Source organism: Sarcophilus harrisii, chromosome 3 (assembly GCF_902635505.1).
Source record: "Sarcophilus harrisii chromosome 3, mSarHar1.11, whole genome shotgun sequence".
In the NCBI taxonomy this organism is placed as follows: Eukaryota; Metazoa; Chordata; class Mammalia; order Dasyuromorphia; family Dasyuridae; genus Sarcophilus; species Sarcophilus harrisii.
This window is the reverse complement of record NC_045428.1, coordinates 188,878,451-188,897,816: the sequence shown is the minus strand read 5'-3', so window position 1 is coordinate 188,897,816 and position 19,366 is coordinate 188,878,451. Positions and strand designations below refer to the sequence as shown.

Sequence of the window (19,366 nt, the reverse complement as noted above, 5' to 3'; positions counted from 1 at the left end):
GGAAAGCAAAAAAAAAAAAAAAAAAAAAAAAAAAAAAAAAAAAAAAAAAAAAAAAAAAAAAAAAAGCTTATTTTTTAAGTGTACTTTTTAAAAAGTATATAAAATTAAAACTAATAAACATGAGAAATTTGAAAGAATGAGATATATATTTTATCCTGGAGGGAAAAGAGTAAGACTGGAGTCTATTTAAAGAGAATAGGAGGTTTTGAATTAATCATTTAACTGAGGACAAGAAAATGGACAAAAGAAGGGAAAAATAGTTAATTAAATAAAAGAAAAAACTAGAAAAAAGTAAATAATGAAAGCAAAATGGGGAAAGTAGGGGAAAGATTAATAAATGGGAAAAGTGTGTGTGTGTGTGTGTGTGTGTGTGTGTGTGTGTGTGTAAAACTGTGGGAATGGAGTAGCATTATAGTTTAAGAAAAACTAATTGTAAAGGTAAAACATTTTACTTGGAAAAAGAAAGGGAGTAAGATAATCAAAGAAGCAAAACAATCTAAAGAAAAAAATATAAAATTCTCTCTTTGACTTTTAAAGTTATTTGCAATCTGGCTCCTTCCTACCTCTCCTGGCTCCTTAACACTTTACTGACCTTCACCTGTTCTCCAGTTGGCCTTCTTGCTTTGTTCTTTTTTGGTCATAAGACTCCCATCTTTGTGCCTTTTTACTGACTGTCTCCTATTTCTAGAATGCGCTCCCTTTGGTATTTGCCTCCTGTTTTTTCTGGCTTCCATCAAAATTCAGCTTCTGTTCTACCTCTTGCAAGAGGGCTTTTCTTCTTTCCTTCAATGCCTGAGTTTTATTATATATTACAAAAGCACACAGTCTGACCATATCACTCCTTATACAATAAACTGCAGTGTTTTTCTATTAACTTTAAGATCAAATATAAAATCTTGTGAAGTCCTTTATAACCTAACTTCTTCATACTTTTCCAGTGACACTGGTCTCTTTTCTGTTATTCAAAAATGAAACTCTATCCTGACTTTGGCATTTTTCATAGTTGTTCCTCATGTCTGCCTACCTCTTCCCTACCCTCTAAAATATCAGCTAAAATCCCGACTTCTGTAAGAAACTTTCCCCAGTACGCTATAATCTTAATGTCTTCTCTTTGAGCCTTTCTGCATTTTACCCTGTGTATATCCTTTTTGCTGGGTATTGTTTTCATGTTGTTTCCTCTATAAGTTCTTTGAGAGGAACTATTTTTTGTCTTTGTATCCTTAGCATTTAGTACAGTATTTAGCACATAGTAGGAGCTTAATAAGTAGTTGTTGACTGATTAGCTGGCCATTCTTCAATCTCCCAGATTTATAATAATGGTGTTGCTGTCAACTTTTCACTCTGTCTCATACTACATATTCAATAAGTTTCTTAATCTTACAGTTTCTACCTCCATAGCACCGCTAGCATCTGTCTCCTTCTTTCTATTCTCACAGCTTACACTTTAGCACAGGTCCTCATAGCTTGCAATTTAGGTATTAATTCAGTCTATCCTTTATATTGATGCCCAAGTAATTTTCCTTAAATGTAAATATAAGCACATCACTCCCCTATTTAATTGAATCTTGTAAATCCCTATAGCTTTTAGGACAAAATTAAAACTACCTTGTTTAGCTTTTAAAGACCTTCACTGATCTGTAGCTATCTTTTCAGTATAATTTTCCATAACTCCTCTTTCTTCATTCTGTGATAAATTGGACTTTTCTTGATTTCATATACTACTCCACCTCCCATCTCTGTTATTGCACTACTTTGTCTCCTATGCACAGAACACATTCCTTCTTCATCTCTATCTTCACACAATCCCTCTCTTTTTCAAGATTCAGTTCAATCACCATCTTCTATTTGAAGCTTTGTCTGGACTGAAGGTTTAATACCCTCACTTTTTGCCTACCTTGTATTTTATTACATCGTATTTATTTGAATTTAGCCTACGTATATTTATGACATATATAATTTTATTTATACTTGTCTTCCCTAAGCTTTTTTGCAAGTAGAAAGTGTTTCATTAATTATAGTTGTTTATCCTAATACTTGGCAACATCAAGAAGCATTTATTAAGCACTTATTATGTACTAAGTACTACACAAAGCACTGAGGATACAAAGAAAGACAAAAACAGGACCTGTCCTCAGAGAAGTCACATTCTACTTGAGGAGACAACAAGCAAGCAACCATATATCATATATAATAAAGGTTCTGGCATTGAGGGAAATAGGGAAAGCCATAGAAACCAGGAGACAAGTACAAAAGGGAGAACATTCTAGAAATAGGGGACAGTCAAAAAATACATGGAATTGGAGATGGAATGTCATGGGGAAGGAAGAGCAAAGCAAGAAGGCCAGAGTCACTGGAGTGTAGGTAGAAAGTAGTACAGTGTTAAGAAAACTAGAGAGGTAGAAAGGATCCAGGTTGTAAATAGCTTTAAAAGCCAAAGAGATCAGCACCAAACAAAATAGGAGTTTTGGATTAATATCTATGCAGATGTTGGTAGAAGGGCAGAGGAGTCACTTATCCTTTAAATTCTCACCTCACATGAAAGTTGGAAGGTAGTATATTACAAAAGGGGGTAAACCTCATGCATAGGATTCAAAAGAGGATTCATGTAATAATGAATTCTTTCTCCTGGATTCTGGTGGTTTACATCTATGTCATAAAAAGCTTATCTGAAATAAAGGGCTTATCTGTCTCAGGGGCTTTTGATTTACTCTAGGTTATCAATCTCTCTGTGTGCTCACTTAACTTTCTTACTTATCTACATGACTGGCTGAGGAAAATTATCATAAATTTCCTCCAAAGTAAATATGATTTCCCAGTGAAAATCAGCATCTCGCCTCATGCTCAAGCAAAATGTGTCTCTTTTTATCCAGACTTGCACATATCTCCTGCTCATTATCAATGCTGCTGTTATTAATCATATAATGGTAATCAGTGACTTCAAATTTTCTTTATATAAAACGGAAACAAATGATAGTGGTGAAAGAATAGAGAGCAAAGAGTGAGGCATTACTTTTGGGGGAATATATGGCAAACAGTGTTAACCCTACTAACTGCAGCCAAAATCAGCTTTTTTTCCAGTTTAGGTTCCATCTTCCTTTGGAGAAGTGGGATAGTTAACGAAAGTAGGGGGGAATTGAATGAGGGAGAAAGCTCTCTAATAATCTCTTTCACTATCTTAGCAGTTTTTATTTTGGGATCCCACTTTTTTTAAAAAAATCAACTCTCCAGACTCCATATCATATCCAACTATTAGCACAATAACTGTTTTGGTAGCCACAGTAGCCAGAGAAACTTGTCAGAGCCTTTGCAGGAAATATCAGGTAGATAAGCCCAGAGATCTAAGTCAATGTTGCACCACAAATTGTCCATATGAGACCAAAATGGAAAATTAACAAGCTCCAACCTTGACTCAGTTCAGCACTATTAAAGTGGATGTCCTAGACACATCATGACTCAATCTGTCCAAAACAGAATTAGGATTCTTTTATCTGCCCCAAAAAATTTCCTTGAAAAAAGTCATAGAAGGTCCACTTCTAAAACATCCTTCACCTGGTGGTCTCTAGATTAGTATCTTCATGGCAATGTACATTATAGATTGAGACAGAATTTTGGGAAGAGGGCTGGACTAATAGAATCATAAGATCCTAGATTTAGAACTGGAAGGAACTCTATAGGTCATCTAATCTAATCCTCATTTTGAGGTTGATGAGAATCAAAGAGAGTAAGTGATTTGTCCAAGTTCACATAGCCAATATATTCCAGGAACAAGTCTGAAATTCAGTTCTCCCTCCTTGTCTAACCAGTAGCAAAATTTTTATAGAACATTGTTCAAATGAATGAGTTTATGGCAGGTAGTTGGGCTGAGGTAAAGGAAGAAGGAATGGACAATACTAATTTACCTAGAGAGAGTATGGAAGTTATTACAGGTGATAGACTAGTAATTCTTTAAAGTAAAATGCTATAATAGAAGACAATTATACACAGTCAACCCATGGACTTTTCTGTTTGTATTTACATGGATATTTAGTTGATGAGAACAATCACTGGATTCTGGTCTTTTGAAGGGCCAGAACAGTAATTATAGAATTAACAGAATTGGGACTCACAGATATGAAAGTTGGAAGGGAGCTCACTGATCATTTAGTTGGAATTGTACTCAGAAGAGTGGAACATAAAGAATGGAAACATAATTATATGTTTGACTAGTTGTTATCCAGCCTGTTCTAAAGAATTCCAAGGAGGGAAAACTGCTTAATAATCAAAATGACTCATTCATTTTAGAAGGCTGCAGTTTATTTTTAAAAAAATTTTTCCTGACATAAAACCCAGTTTACTACTTTTCAACTTTCTCTCCATTTCCTTTAGATCTGCCCTCAGAAGCCAACCAGAACAGGTATAATCCTTTTTCCTCAGGAAAACTGTGCAAATATTTGATCAAAACTTTTATGCTCCTTATTTCTCCTACTTTCCACCAGGTCTTCTCTTATTCAGGCTAAACATTCCCTGGTCCTCAATCAGTCCTCATATGACATGGACCCATGGTCCTTCCTTTTTCTAGTTGATCTCTGGATATTCTCCAGCTTATCTTCTCAAACTTTTCTTCTTGAATGGAACACAAAAATCCAGAGGAGTGCAGAACATAAAGAGACTAGGTATTTCTATCACCCTGAGAAGTTTAGGTAATTCTCTAAGATCATTAACTGTAGACAGGGTTTTAAACTGCATTGGCAGAGAGGGAATTTTCTCAACCAGGAGTTTCCTGTACCAGCAGAATCACAGCTTTGAGAATCATATCTTTTAGAAGATATAAATAACTATTTCAAAGTATTTCACAGTACAGGATCACTTTAAGTTTTATTTAAAGTAAAGGTTTCAGCTGTTGTAAAATCTTGTGAGAACCAGTAATTCATACTTTTTTTTTGTTTGGGAGAGGTTGGAGAGAGTATTACGAAATCAAACTAATTGCTTTATAGTTGCTTTTTAAAATATGCAGGAACAGTTTGCTTGCTCTTTTTCAAAACACAAACACAATCCTAGGGAACTAGTTATATAAATGAGAAGACCTGCCAAAACCCCAAGTCAAATAAATCCCAAACAAAAATTTCAAGTGGCATCTCCTGCTACCAGACATCAAAATAAGGGGTGTTTTGGTGTCCTACAATGTGAGGGTCAAATGGACAAGGAAATCTGACAACAATAATTGGACTTCGCTAATGGAACTTCCCATCAAAACTCGAGGAAGCAGAATTAATTTGTGATGTAAATGGGTTTTTTTTATTTATTTTATTTTAGAAATGAAGAGGATTAAAAGATATTACTCCCTACAGTTATATAGCTGAGAATCCCAGGCAGCTGCCTCCCAAAGCAAGCACCCACATATAGTGAGAGACATATGTTCCTCCTTTCCCCCAAACATGTCCACACATCCAACAACAGTTTAGAACAACAATCCCTTAAGTTTTTGAAGAGGTATTCTCTAGGATAATGAATGGCCCTCTCAGTCTGTTTGATAAACAGCATTCATCAGCAACAGTTTGGGAACATTCAGACAGTTTTGATGCCTCTGTAGACAAACAATAGTGTGTCTGGTGTGGGAAGAGAGATTTTCCCCTTGTTTTGCACCCCAAGAGTTTGAGTAATTCTTGGAGAGAGCAATGGCTTTTTTTTACTCTTGTTGATGTTATTTACTATCAGCAATTCATTAGCCTTTTCTTTCTCATATCTACATTAAAATTTGAGAGGGCTGCCAAATTTCCTTATTACCAAATCACTTTCTTTCTCCAGTAGAAAATAAATTCCAGCTATCACTATGTACTCTTCAAATCCAAATGATCTAAAGATCAGTCTGATATCATCCTAATTGTAATACATTTATTCTTCTCTTGCTTCTCATGTATTTGGTTGTTTCTTATCTCATCCTCTTTGAGTTCCTTAAAGCATTTTATAACATTCTCAAGTGTTCAGTCTTCTTGACTTTGATAACAAGAGCCCAGGCCTTTTTGATTGGGAGGTCAATTCTTTATCCATTACACCCTTGCTTTTCATGAAATGAGTACAGATATAATTATTTCTGTTCAACTATAATTGAAAAAACTGATACTCAGAATTGTATCATGTATGTAATAATTCAATATTATGTATAATATTGTTGAATTCTAACTAAAAGTGGTCAGAAAATACAATTTTTCCAAATAAGTCATGTTTTTAAAATAATTTCATATCTAGAGAGCTTTTCCTGGTTTCCCCAGTAGTTAGTGTTTTCTCCTTTCACTTACCTGGTATTTCTCTGTATACATGCTACATCTCTGTATACATATTCCTAGTAGAATGTAAGATTTATGTGATCAGGGATTCTTTGTTTATATATGTATATATGTGAGAATGTGTGTGTATGTGTGCACATGCAAATGATTGTGCTCACAGTAGAAATAGTGGATACCTAATTAATATTAAATTGTAATGACATTTTTTGTTAAAACATCAAGTAAGGATTAATTGCCCCTCCAAACTTTTTTTTAGAATAAGTTTGATTTACAAAGTCAATCAAGTCTAGCAGCAGTCTTTTTTGAAAGCCAATGTTGTTGTTCAGTTGTATCCCATTTTTAGTGTTCCTACAGACCATAGCAAAACCAAAACCATGGGGTTTTCTTAGCAAAAATACTGGAGTATGTTGCCATTTCCTTCTCCAGTGAATTGGGGCAAACAGAAGTTAAGTGACTTGCTTAGGGTCATACAACTAGTGAATTTCTGAGGTCAAATTTGAATTCAGTTTCTCCTGACTCCAGGCCCAGTGCTTATCCATTGAGCCACCTAACTGCTTCCAGCGACCTGCTACAAGTTTAGAAAAGTTAAATGACTTACTTGTTTTCATGAAAGATTTAAATCCAGTCCTTCCTAATTTTGAATTTGGTATGTCAGACACTAAACCAAACTACCTTTCAAATAGAAATCTATTTGCCTATTTGAGAAGTTTTAGTTTACTCATTCTGTATTTCTTCTTTGCTTCTCAATAATGTTGAGGTCTTCCATATAAAGAATCATGTATTGTAGGTTTAGTCAGTATAAAAAGGTTATTAATAAGATTCTTAAGTTTTACATCACTGACTTGTAAGGCTTCTTTTGAGCATTTTTCTAATCTATAAAATAGAGATAATAACACATGTATCTTCTGTGTAGAAGAGTGTAATATTCTCTGTTGAGGTTTTATTGGGGTCTCTGGAAGTAGCCTTTGTTTCAGTTCAGTAATCTCCACACAAGTAACTGGGGTTAAAGTTCAAATCCTTTTTTGTCTTTTTCAAAGTCTTGTTTCCTTTCCTGGGGCCTGGTTAGCTTTCTTAGAGTCCAGATCCTTTATTATCTCCTTCCTGGGGCTGGGCAGCTTTCTGGAGAGCCTTTGAGTCTGGCCTTGGTTCTGAGAGCTTGAGCTCCCGCCTGCCTTCTCTGACTTTTGAATCTCCCTGACTGGATCCTGGCTGGCTCCTAGCTTATATATGCTCTCTTATCAAAGGTATGAATCATGTAGAACTATAGTAAGTACTAAGTACATGTACCGAACTAGAGAACATGCTAAATTAGATAATTTAGATAGTCTCTATCAATTCCACCTTGTTTCAAGTTCTGGCCCATAACAGAAGAGTTGTTTGAAGAAATTATTTTGTAATACTAAAGACCTATATAAATAAAGTTGGGGCCTTTGCCCCTTAGTATTTTCACCTCTTTTATGTTTATTTTTCTTTGATTCAGTCTTACTCATCTACATCGATACAGCCTCACTATTCTCCCTGACTTCCCTGGATTCCTTCAAGTACCAACTAAAAATCCCATCTTCTTTGAGAATCCTTCTTAGATTCAAACTAAACTGTCTAGTGTCTTCCCTCTTTGTTTGCATGCAATTGTTTTCATGTCAGTTTATACCCTGAACTAAAAACTCTATGAGAGTAGTATCTTTTTGTCTTTATATCCTCCCAGCTTAGCAGTTTAGCACAGTGGCTAGAACATAATTAATACTTGTAAATGGACTATGAATTCATTGCATTCTTTAAGCAATTGTTTATTAAATGACCACAATATTCAAGATTTTGTGCTCACATCTAGGGGAGGGGGTGGGGGGAAGGAGGGGAAAAATTGGAACAAAAGGTTGGCAGTTGTCAATGCTGTAAAATTACCCATGCATATAACTTGTAAACAAAAAGCTATTAAAATTTTTTTAAAAAGATAATTGTGCTCATTGTATAGTATACACAAAGATGAATAAGATTTAGTCCCTATCCCCTTATTATTAGTTGGCAATTATTAGTTTATTAGTTGGTAAAATAAGGCACATCAGCTAATAAATATTAGTAGAACACAATAAGTACACAAAGAGGTATAAAATAAAGATGTAAGTTTATAGAACAGAAATATTACTTCTCAATATGGCAGGTACTATTAGTTATATTAGAGGATCAGGGAAAAAGAAGAGGTGGGACTTGAATTTATTTAAGGTAGTCTTACTAATGGGGCAGCTAAGTAGAATGGGAGATAGGGAGCTGGAGTCAGAGGATTTGCATTTAAATCCAACCTCAGAGACACTTATTAGCTTTGGGACCTTTGTCAAGTTACTTGTTGCCTCAGTTTCCTCTTCTGTAAAATGAGCTGGAGCAGGATATGGCAAAACACTCTGGTATCTTTGACAAGAAAACCCCAAATGGTGTCATGAAGAGTTGGACATAACTGAAAATGACTGAACAAAACAAAACAAATCTTATTATTGAGCTACTCTGAATGAAGGGAAAATATCTTGGTTGGTGAATTTTGGTAGAAATATAACTAAATAAACTGAATGTTCATGATTCCCTCTGTCTTAAATATTCTGTTCGTCCAGTTCTTACTTATTCTCCAAGAAGTAATTTCTCCCAAATATGAATTAGCCTAATGCTTTATACTTTTCTTAATGCTTTCATGTTATGCCTTCTATTTGTTAGAATTCCTGACTGTCAACAACCAGGATACCCCAGATAATTGACTGTTATTCATGTTCTTTTGGTGGGTAAGGGAGTGAATCAATAAGGATATTATTGGGGATATAACATCTATAAATCCTGTTTGTACTTCACTATATCAGCCCCTCCCCTGGGGGCATATGTCCTAGCTCCTAAGCAACTTGCTCATAGCAACTTGTGGACATAAAAACACCTCAACTCCTCTGATGCCAGTTCTAAAAGGAATGTAATGAAAAGAGGGCAAGGCATTATGAAGGGTTTTGAATGCCAACAGAGGATTTTATATTTGAACCTGGAGGTGATAAGAGGCTAAATCATGTGGATGGCTGACACTTGAGACAAGAAAATCAACCAACAAGTTATTTCAATAGTTAAGCCATGATGAGAGCTTGTACCACAGTGATATTGGTATCAGAGTAGAGAAGGAGAAATTTTCAAGGGATAAATTTTAAGATAAAATTGACCAGCCATTACAACAGACTGCATATGGAGAGATGAAAGATAGTGAGGAGATAATAACACTGAGTGGATTGTGAGTCTGGAGTCAATCAATCAATTATCTATAATATGAGAGAGAAGAAAATGGGTAACCACTCTAGTATCTTTACTAAGGAAACCCCAAATGGGGTCACAAAGAGTTGTTGATAACTGAAAAATGGCTGATTCTAATTGGCCACCAATAGGGTATAGAGTAAGCCCTATCTGGTCATTGTTTGGGTCCTGATTGTCCCAGGTTAAATGTAAATAGCACCTAAAAATGATTCCGGCCCACCTGAATTTCCCTAGGGAAAACTATCTGGTTCCCATTGGAATCTCCCACTCCCAACTGATATGATAATCACTTTGGTCTGGGAAACAATCATCACACTTTATTGAATTGAAAATTAGCCTTTAATCTCTCCCTAGACCAAAACTATAGAAGGCTATTAAAAAACGACACTGCATCCCAAACCTTTGCTAAATTCCTTTAGAATTAATGCTCTGGGAAGTTGTTTCTCAGTGCAGTAAACTTTTTTTTTTTTTTTTTTTTTGGCAAAAATCTCACCTGCAGATGGGACTTTGGATACTATTGCAAAAACTGCAACACTGACCTGGGGACTCCATTGCTACTAGAGTAATCTGTCACCTCTCATTTCTCATATCTCAACAGAGATACCTTGGTCAAAAGTATGGTAGTAAGAGATGAGAATGTTACTACCTTCAGAAATAGTAGGTAGAGAAGTTTGACTGGCAGATAGTGTGAAAAGGAGTAATATGACATAACTCTGAAAGGTGGATTGGAGCCAAAATGTAAAGAGTTTTATATAATAAATTGCAGAATATGTATTTTAGTTCAGAAATGCCAAAAATTCTGATCATAGAAGTGACATGATCAATTGATTCAGAAAAGAAAGAGGTTAGAAGTAAGGAGAACAATTAGGAGGCTACTTGTGAAGGTTTTCTGGAGGCAGCCTTAGTTTCAGTTACAATCAATAATTACTCCAAAATGCAGCCAGCTGGTAAAAATGCAAACGTTTATTTCTCCTTCCAAAATAGCCCTGTTAGTTGAGGCTGCTTGGTTCCAAGAGTTCTTGCAGCTTTGTCCTTAGCTTCTGCCTCTGCTTTCTTCAGCCTCCAGCCAGCACCAAGTTGGAAGATGCAATGAATCTCTTGCCTCGAAGATAGGGCTTGTGGGTTCCAAGAACTCTCTCTGACTCCAAGTAAAACTCTCTCAAGCTCCCAAGAAAAACTCTATCAAGTTACTTGACCCAAGTAACTCCAGTAACTAACTCCAGTAAGTCCCCAGGCTCCAAGAGCTCCCTCTATATATGTGATCTCCCAAAGGTTAACTCTGCCTTCTGGAGGGAGAGGGATTCTGGGTTATCTCCCAGAGTGCTCTCTGGCCCTAAGGGAGGTGTGAATTTGGTGTTTCTTTCTAAACCCTGAACTCTCCCAAACGTGTGAACTCCATTGAGTGCTTAAATACTTATGAGCTTTCTAAAGGTATGAACACAAGCATTGTTTCCATCAGCTGTACTTAGTACCTTGTTTCAAGTTCTGGCCCAAAATATCTCTTTCTAAGATCAAATCAACTCCAATGGCTTAACAGTTTGTAAAGATTCCAACAGCTACTCATATAAGAATTAATGAAAGCCTGGTGATGACTGGATTGAGAATAAGGAGCTAGATAGTAAAAATGCTGAGGAGGTTTAATTTACTGGTAAGACTTGACACTTGATGAGAGATATGATAGAAGATGAATGATTGTAAAGTTACTGATGATTATGCAGTTGAAAATCTGAATGATTGAAAGGATAGTGAAGGAAATTTAGAAGAAGGGTAGACTTAGAAAGAGAAGATGATGAGTTTTATTTTGGTCAAGTTGAATTTGAGATGCTTTGTTAGGATTCTTACAAAGTGCTAAGTCACTTATAAAAAAAGTGAATCGAACAAATGGAATTGAATGACTTGAGGAGACAATAAGAATCAGTCAAGCAAAACCAAAAAAAATCAAACAATGGAGAAAAATATGAAATGTCTTCTTGGGAAAAAACAGACCTGGAAAATAGATCTAGGAGAGACAATCTGAGAATTATTGGACTCCCAGAAAAATATGATGAAAAAAAGAGCATGGACACTATTTTCCAGGAAATTATCAAAGAAAATTGCCCAAAAGTCATAGAAACAGAGAGTAAAATAGACATTGAAAGAATTCATTGATTACCTACTGAAAAGGATCCTAAAATCAAAACACCAAGAAATATAGCGGCCAAATGCCAGAACCCTCAAACAAAGGAAAAAATATTGCAAGCGGCTAGAAAAACCCAATTTAAATATAGAGGAGACACAATAAGGATTACCCAGGATCTAGCAGCATCCACATTAAAAGATTGAAGGGCCTGGAATATGATATTCTGAAAGGCTAAGGAACTTGGTATGCAACCAAAAATAACTTACCCAGCCAGAATGAGCATCTTTTTCGAGGGAAGAAGATGGTCATTCAATGAAATAAGCGAATTTCACCTATTTTTGATGAAAAAATCAGAACTTAACAAAAAGTTTGATCTACAAATATAGAACTCAAGAGAAACCTAAAAAGGGAAAAATAAATCTTGGGAACTATATTTCTGCTATAAAGATGTATAAAGAATAATAAAAAAAAATCTTATACTGTGCACAAAAGTGTGCAAAATGTTTCGAAATATATGCAGGTCCATTATCTGTTTTTATTGCTTGTGGCACACCCATGATTTCAAAGATTGTATAAGGAATTCAGTGATCACTTGGGCTATCTCTTTTGTTGCTGGTATTGCAAAAGTAAATCCTGAAAAGGTATACCACATGGATAAAAGACAGATGATCAAAAGATTTATAATGGGTCACATCCATTTGCCAAATATGACTGGGTCTTAAAGTACAACCTATATGTCTAGTCTAGGAGGATCAATAGCAGCTGAAGCTAGTACCACCTCTTTGAGATGGACATTTAAAGGTGAAACAGGAGTTTTTACTCCTTTTGCAGTTGAAAAGATCCCCATCAATGTGTGGGGAAGAGACATTTTACAATGTGAAAAAATTCACGCTTTATTAGATATAGTACAGGAGCAACTTGACCAAGGACATTTACAAGCTTCTCTAAGTCCTTGTAATTCCCCTGAATTTGCTATAAAAAAGAAATCTGGAAAATGGAGAATGTTGATTGATTTGAGAAAAGTAAATGGACTGATGGAGACAATGGGAGCTCTTCAGCTTAGGCTTCCATCTTCTCAATTGCTTAAGGAATGACCTCTTTAGATTAAGGATTATTGCTATTCTATCCCTCTAAATAAGAAGGATATAAAGATATTTGCCCTTTCAATGCCTAGCATTAATTTAGCTGAGCCTTATAAAAATTTTGAATGGACAGTTTTGTCACAGGGAATGAAAAATAGCCTACTATGTGTCATATGCATGTGGCTGCTGATCTTACTTCTGTAAGAAAAGCATTTCTAAAATGTTATTACCACCATTATATGATATTTTAAGTGAAGACAGTGCTTTAGACTTACCATGCCAGGTTACAAAAGAAGCTCAAGAGGTTCCAAGAGAGATTGAATTGGCTTTCTGCAATATGGTGGAAAGAGTCACTCAAAAAGCCTTGGAAATATCAGTTTTTGATATAAAAGAGGCACCCATAGCAGTCCTTCATCAAGGAGACAGTGTGATGGAGTGAGTGAACCTCCAAGCACAATCAGAACAAAGTCTTATTACTTACCCAGGGCTTGTGACTGGAATTTCAATAAAGGCCATTAAGGGAGTAGTACAATTATCTGGGACAAAACATGACAAAATATACACCTAATGCACATATTGATGTGTGCTGTGAAACCATCCCAGAGTGGAAAATTTATTGGCCACAGCTCCAAACTTTGCACATGGGTCTCTAGTAAAGATAACCTGGCTATTATGTAATTGGCAATAGATTTTTGATATAAATATAATATTTGATTCGGCTTATTCAGTAGGTGTGGTACAAAGAATTGCCACAGCCCAAATAAAATTTGTAGCTTCTAATATATATCAGCTCTTTAAAGAACTTTGAGAGCAAGTGAGGAAGCATTCAGGTAAAGTATTATATTTTGCATGTCCATTTTCATAGTGGACTTTTAAATTCTATTTTCTATCATCAGGCTTCTAGAGCTTTATATTTGCAATTTGGAATAACAAAAGAGGAAGCTAGGAGCATGGTGAAGGGCTGTGCAGCTTGCCTTCCTTTCCATGTTCCTATGCTCCCTCAAGGGAAAAACCCTCGTGGTTTGAGATCTAATGCTTTATGGCAAATGGACATCACTTATGTTAAGAGGCAGAGCATCCATGTAACCATGGATACACATTCTCAATTCCTCATAGCTTCACTCCAGTCTGCAGAAGCAGTTAGGCATGTGATCAGCCATCTTTATCATTGTTTTTCCATTGTAGGAGTCTCACATAATCTTAAGACAGATAATGGATCGCTTATATATCTTGTGCCTTTCAGTCCTTCTACATTGAATTTGGCATTGCCCATTCCACTGGCATCCCATATAATCCTACTGGCCAAGCCATTATTGGACAGGCTATCCATACCCTCAAGATGCTCCTATCTAAACAAGAAATGGGAGTAGTGTTGGAATTTGCATGACTCTTTACACGACTCAAGCAGGCTCTCTTAGATGCAGCAATACATGTAATTTGCAATTTTCACATTCCTTGAATCTCACCCCAGCAATGCGCTTCTGGTACACGCAGAAAGCACGGCTAACTAACAGACTGGCCAACAAGGACAAGAGCCCTCTCTCCACAGTGATATGGAAAGGCTTAGATGGCATCTGGAAAGGCCCAGCTTGGGTCAAGCTTTGTGGTCCCCAGTATGCTCTTGTCATTCCAGATGCAGACCCAACAGCAGAGGAATGGATCCCAACCAGAAACATCTGTGACCTGGGGAACCAAAAAGAAAAGGACCAGACAATGAAGGCATTGCAGACGCTGATGGCCCAGAAAGACCAGCCAGATGTCAGCAGCCCTTCAGACGCTGATGACAGCCATATCCCTCCTGATTGTGACACCAAAGATGACAGATGCAGCACTAATGTAGCAGCTGAACATCCTGGTTGATGTGCAATACCCAGAGACTGACAGAACTGGATAATAGGCTTGTATACTTCTTCCATGGCTACCCGATTCATATGGTGGCCTAGAAAGAGGCTTTGCCCTGTTTTCCACTTATAGACAATGCCTCTAAATTAGTGGGTGAAAAACCAATACGTTCACCTGCCAAAGACAGTGAGGCAATGCTACAGGACATGACTTTTTCTGTATACACTTCTCCTCTGTGGCTTTCTTTTTTTTTTTCTTTCTTCTCATTTTTTTTATTATAATAACTTTTTTATTGACAGAACCCATGCCAGGGTAATTTTTTTACAACATTATCCCTTGCACTCACTTCTGTTCCGATTTTTCCCTCCCACCCTCCACCCCCTCCCCTAGATGGCAAGCAGTCCTATATATATTGAATATGTTGTAGTATATCCTAGGTACAATGTATGTGTGCAGAACCAAACAGTTTTCTTGTTGCACAGGAAGAATTGGATTCAGAAGGTAAAAATAACCCGGAAAGAAAAACAAAAATGCAAGCAGTTTACATTCATTTCCCAGTGTTTTTTCTTTGGGTAGCTGCTTCTGTCCATCATTGATCAATTGAAACTAAATTAGGTCTCTTTGTCAAAGAAATCCACTTCCATCAGATTACATCTTCATACAGTATCGTTGTTGATGTTTGTAATGATCTCCTAATTCTGCTCATTTCACTTAGCATCAGTTCATGTAAGTCTCTCCAAGCCTCTCTATATTCATCCTGCTGGTCATTTCTTACAGAACAATAATATTCCATAACATTCATATACCACAATTTACTCAACCATTCTCCAAATGATGGGCATCCATTCATTTTCCAGTTTCTAGCCACTACAAACAGGGCTGCCACAAACATTTTGCCTCTGTGTCTTTCTTTACTAGATACTAGAGGGTGATACTAGGTACTAGAGGTACAATTGAAACCACAGACTTATGAACATGACTTGAACATGACTTTCTTGATTGGGTTGAACACTATGTTATCCTTTCTTGGTTATGGCCCCCGTTGGATCTAGTTCTTACTGTTTTACTTTTGTTTGCCTTTATCATACACACACACACACACACACACACACACACACACACACTGTAATCAAGCAAGCTATTGTTGATGTTAAAGTTAGCTTGATGTGATGAGCAGTCCCCGCTTTACAAGAGAAGGGAATTGTAAGAGTCTGGAGAGGAAACTCCCACAGCCAAATTATGACGTACAGAGGCCTTGAATCCTGAGAAACCTGGATGGGGTTTTCTGTGAGCAGTGTGAACTGCCTCATGAGTGGAAACTGTGGTCGAATTGAGATTGCATCATCAATGGGAGGCATCTCCTTCTCTAATTGGCTGTACGTGTGATCTCATAGACCTGATATAAGCAGTGAGGACCAGGAAGTAGGTGGAATTCAAGGGCGTTCACTGGGAGTTCAAAAGGAGTCATAGGGAGGTCAGTAAGAGTGTAGGAGAGGGCAGGATGTGAACACATGGAATAAAGATTTTAAGCTTGCAAGTGGCTGTCCTTGGATGCTCTGTTGAGCGTGAGAACCACTGCTCAGCAAGGTAGTGGCCAGAAATCTCTGAAGACCTCTGATTGGGATTTTCTGAAGGCCTGGGAATTAGGCATGACTGATAATCAGTAATCTCTGGGTGGGAGGTTACAAATTTCAGTTACAACTTCACTAAAAGTGCATCAGAGTCTCAATTATCCCACATCCCCTCAAATATCTGCCATTTTTTCCCCTTCGTTTTTAGCCTATTTAATAGGTATAAGCTGGTAATTCAGAGTTATTTCAAGTTGCATTTCTGTAATCAATAGTGATTAGGGTATCTTTTCATAAGACTATAGATAACTTTTAATTTCATCTGAAAACTGTTCATATACTTTGGCTATTTAACAATTGGGGAATAGCACTTATATTTATCAGTTTGACTCCTCTATATATTTGAGAAATGAGGTCTTTATCAGAGAAACTTGCTATAAAATTTTTCCGATACATATGATTTCTATGGATTTCTCTCTCTCCTATCCCACCCCATTTATCCTACTCTTTCTGTTTTCTTTCATCCTGTTTATTCTCAAAAGTGCTTTGTTTCTTACATTTACTTTCCTCAATCTATCATCACCCATCACCACCCTTTTATATTTCCTTTTCCTCCTTCTTTCCTGTATTGAATGGATACATTGTTCCCTCTTTGAGCCTATGAGAGTAAGATTCATGTGCTTCCTTTCCCTTCCACCCCACATCTCTTCAATCTTCCAACTCCACTGGAAAAGTTCTTTGGGGCCTTTCCCTCCCTCCCCGGGGCTTCTACTTTTTCATTTCCCTAGAGCATTCCTTTTTCCCACTACTCTCCCCCCCCCCAACTTTTTTTTTTTTTAAAGATATCATTCCATTATAGTCAACTCTCACTTGTAGCCTCTGTGTATACTCCTTTTAACTGCCCTAATAATGAGAAGAGTTTTAGGAAGTATAAATATCATTTTCCTGTGAAGGAATGTTTGCAGTTTAATCTTATTGATACCCTTATGGTTTCTCTTTCTTTTTTATCTTTTTATGCTTCTCTTGAGTTTTATATTTGAAAGTGAAATTTTCTATTCAGTCCTGGTCTTTTCATTAGGAATGTTTAAAAGTCCTCTATTTCAATGAATATTCATTTTTCTCCTGGAACACTTATACACATTTTGCTGGATAGGTAATTCTTGGTTGTAACTCTAGCTGTTTTGCCTTATAGAATACCGTATTCCAAGCTCTCAGATTCTTTAATATAGAACCTGCTAAATTTTGTGTTTTTGACTGTGGCTCCAAAATATTTAAATTATCACTTTCTAGATGCTTGCTATATTTTTTTTTCTTGATCTGGGTGGCTGTAATATTCCTGGGAGTTTCCATTTTAGTTTCTCTTTCAGAAGGTGATCAGTGGATTCTTTTAATTTTTATTTTACTTTCTGTTTCTAGAATATCAGCACAGTTTTTTTTTTTTTTTGATAATTTCTTGAAAGATGATGGCTAGGCTATTCTTTTTTGACTAAACCTTTCAGGTTTAGAAAGTCAGCACCACCACTACAAGATGGGAGTGACATGGTTAGATAGTTGTTCTTAAAAAAAAGATTTGGGGGTTTTAGTTAATAGAAAGTTTCAATATAAGTCAACAGTGTGAAGTGATAGCTAAAATGATCAACTTGATATTTGGATACATTCACAAAGGTCTAGTTTCTGAGAAAAAGAAGGTATTAGTCTCATTATATTTTGCCATAATCAGATCTTGTCTGAGTTTTGTGTTCAAGTCTATGTGCCATAGTTAAAGAATGATACCCAATAAGCTGAAGAGTATCCAAAGGAAGTATCCAGGATAGGGAAGGATATTGAGTCCAAGAGAGATAAGATTCAGTTAAAGGGACTGAACTTGTTTATCTTAAAGAAGAGAGAATCTGGAGGGTAAGTGGAATATGTTGGACTCTAGAGGGGAGAACCAGTAGCATTAGTAGGAAGGTGAAAAGATGTAAATCTAGGCAAAATGGAAGAAAAAGCTTTCTTATTTTTAGGGGTATTCAGAAATGGAGCTAGTCTCAAGAGCTAGTGAATTTTCCATCTTTATAAGTCTTCAGACAGAGACTGAATGACTATTTGCTTCATAGATTGTAGAAAACATCTAGTTTATTTATGAGCATTAATGGGTGTAAAAGGATACTGAGATTCCTTTCAACACTTGAATTCTCGGGGTTAATAATTAAATCTAGAAGTACTGATAGCATTACCAAATCTAAGGATGTAGATAGAGAGAAACAAAGGGAAGTACCTTGGGGGATACTCCTGCTTAGGAAGTGATATTTAGATGAATATGTAGAATAGGATATAGAAGGAGGAGTCATTAAGATGGGAAGATAACAAGAAAAGACATTTTTTAAAACATGTGAGAGAGTAAGGGGGTAATTAACAGTTTCAAAAGCTGAAGAAAAGTCAAGTTTGATGACTAAGCTACATGTAAACATGTGTATTTATTAGTAAAAAAATATTTAGTCCAAATATTTATGGGTACTGATATTAGAAACAAACAAGTTGTAGAAGAAAAATATAAAAAAAATGAATTAATGCAAGCATTTTTTTTTCCTTCAAAGTTTTGTTGAAGCAGCATGCCTCACAAGTCCTTGTGAGGAAACCCCGAGCAAACACTTTTATGGAAGAAACTAAAAAAGGAAACCTGGAACGAGAGTGCATTGAAGAGCTATGTAATAGAGAAGAAGCTAGAGAAGTCTTTGAAAATGAGCCAGAGACGGTAAGAATGGAATGCGTAAAGGGCTGGGATTTGAATTTTGGGGAAACAGGACAATAGGAATTATCACATGGTAGCAAAAAGAACTTTTATTGAAGGGAATAAACTTGCTTTTCCAGCATTAAAGAGAAACTCTAATAAAAACCTTGTGAAATGAGCTTCTGTAGAGTAACTTGTTGATTTCACTGTATTTATTCAGGTAGAGGCTTTATTAAGGCTAATTAAAATGACCCCCTTTTTGGGAACCAAACTTGAGTTTATAACCCAACAAGTCATATATTTCTCGAGGTATTGCAGAAAGGGAACTTCACTATGCCCAAAGGGCATACATTTTGATCTAGCAATGTTTCTACCAGGCCTGTTTTCTAAAGAGATCATAAAAAAGGGAACATGACCCACATGTGCAAAAATGTTTGTAGCATCCCTTTTTGTAATGGCAAGGAATTGGAAATTGAGTGGATACTCATCAGTTGGGGAATGACTGAATAAGT

The 19,366-nt window shown here is 36.3% G+C and overlaps 1 protein-coding gene across 1 annotated transcript in view; it reads left to right on the top strand.

Annotated features, from left to right (window-relative positions):
* PROS1 (protein S) overlaps positions 1–19,366 on the top strand; it is a 96,171-nt gene that overhangs the window by 5,113 nt on the left and 71,692 nt on the right. The window contains exon 2 of the mRNA XM_031958866.1: positions 18,721–18,878. Within this exon, the coding sequence (XP_031814726.1) occupies positions 18,721–18,878 (158 nt within the window). The remainder of the gene's footprint in view (positions 1–18,720; positions 18,879–19,366) is intronic.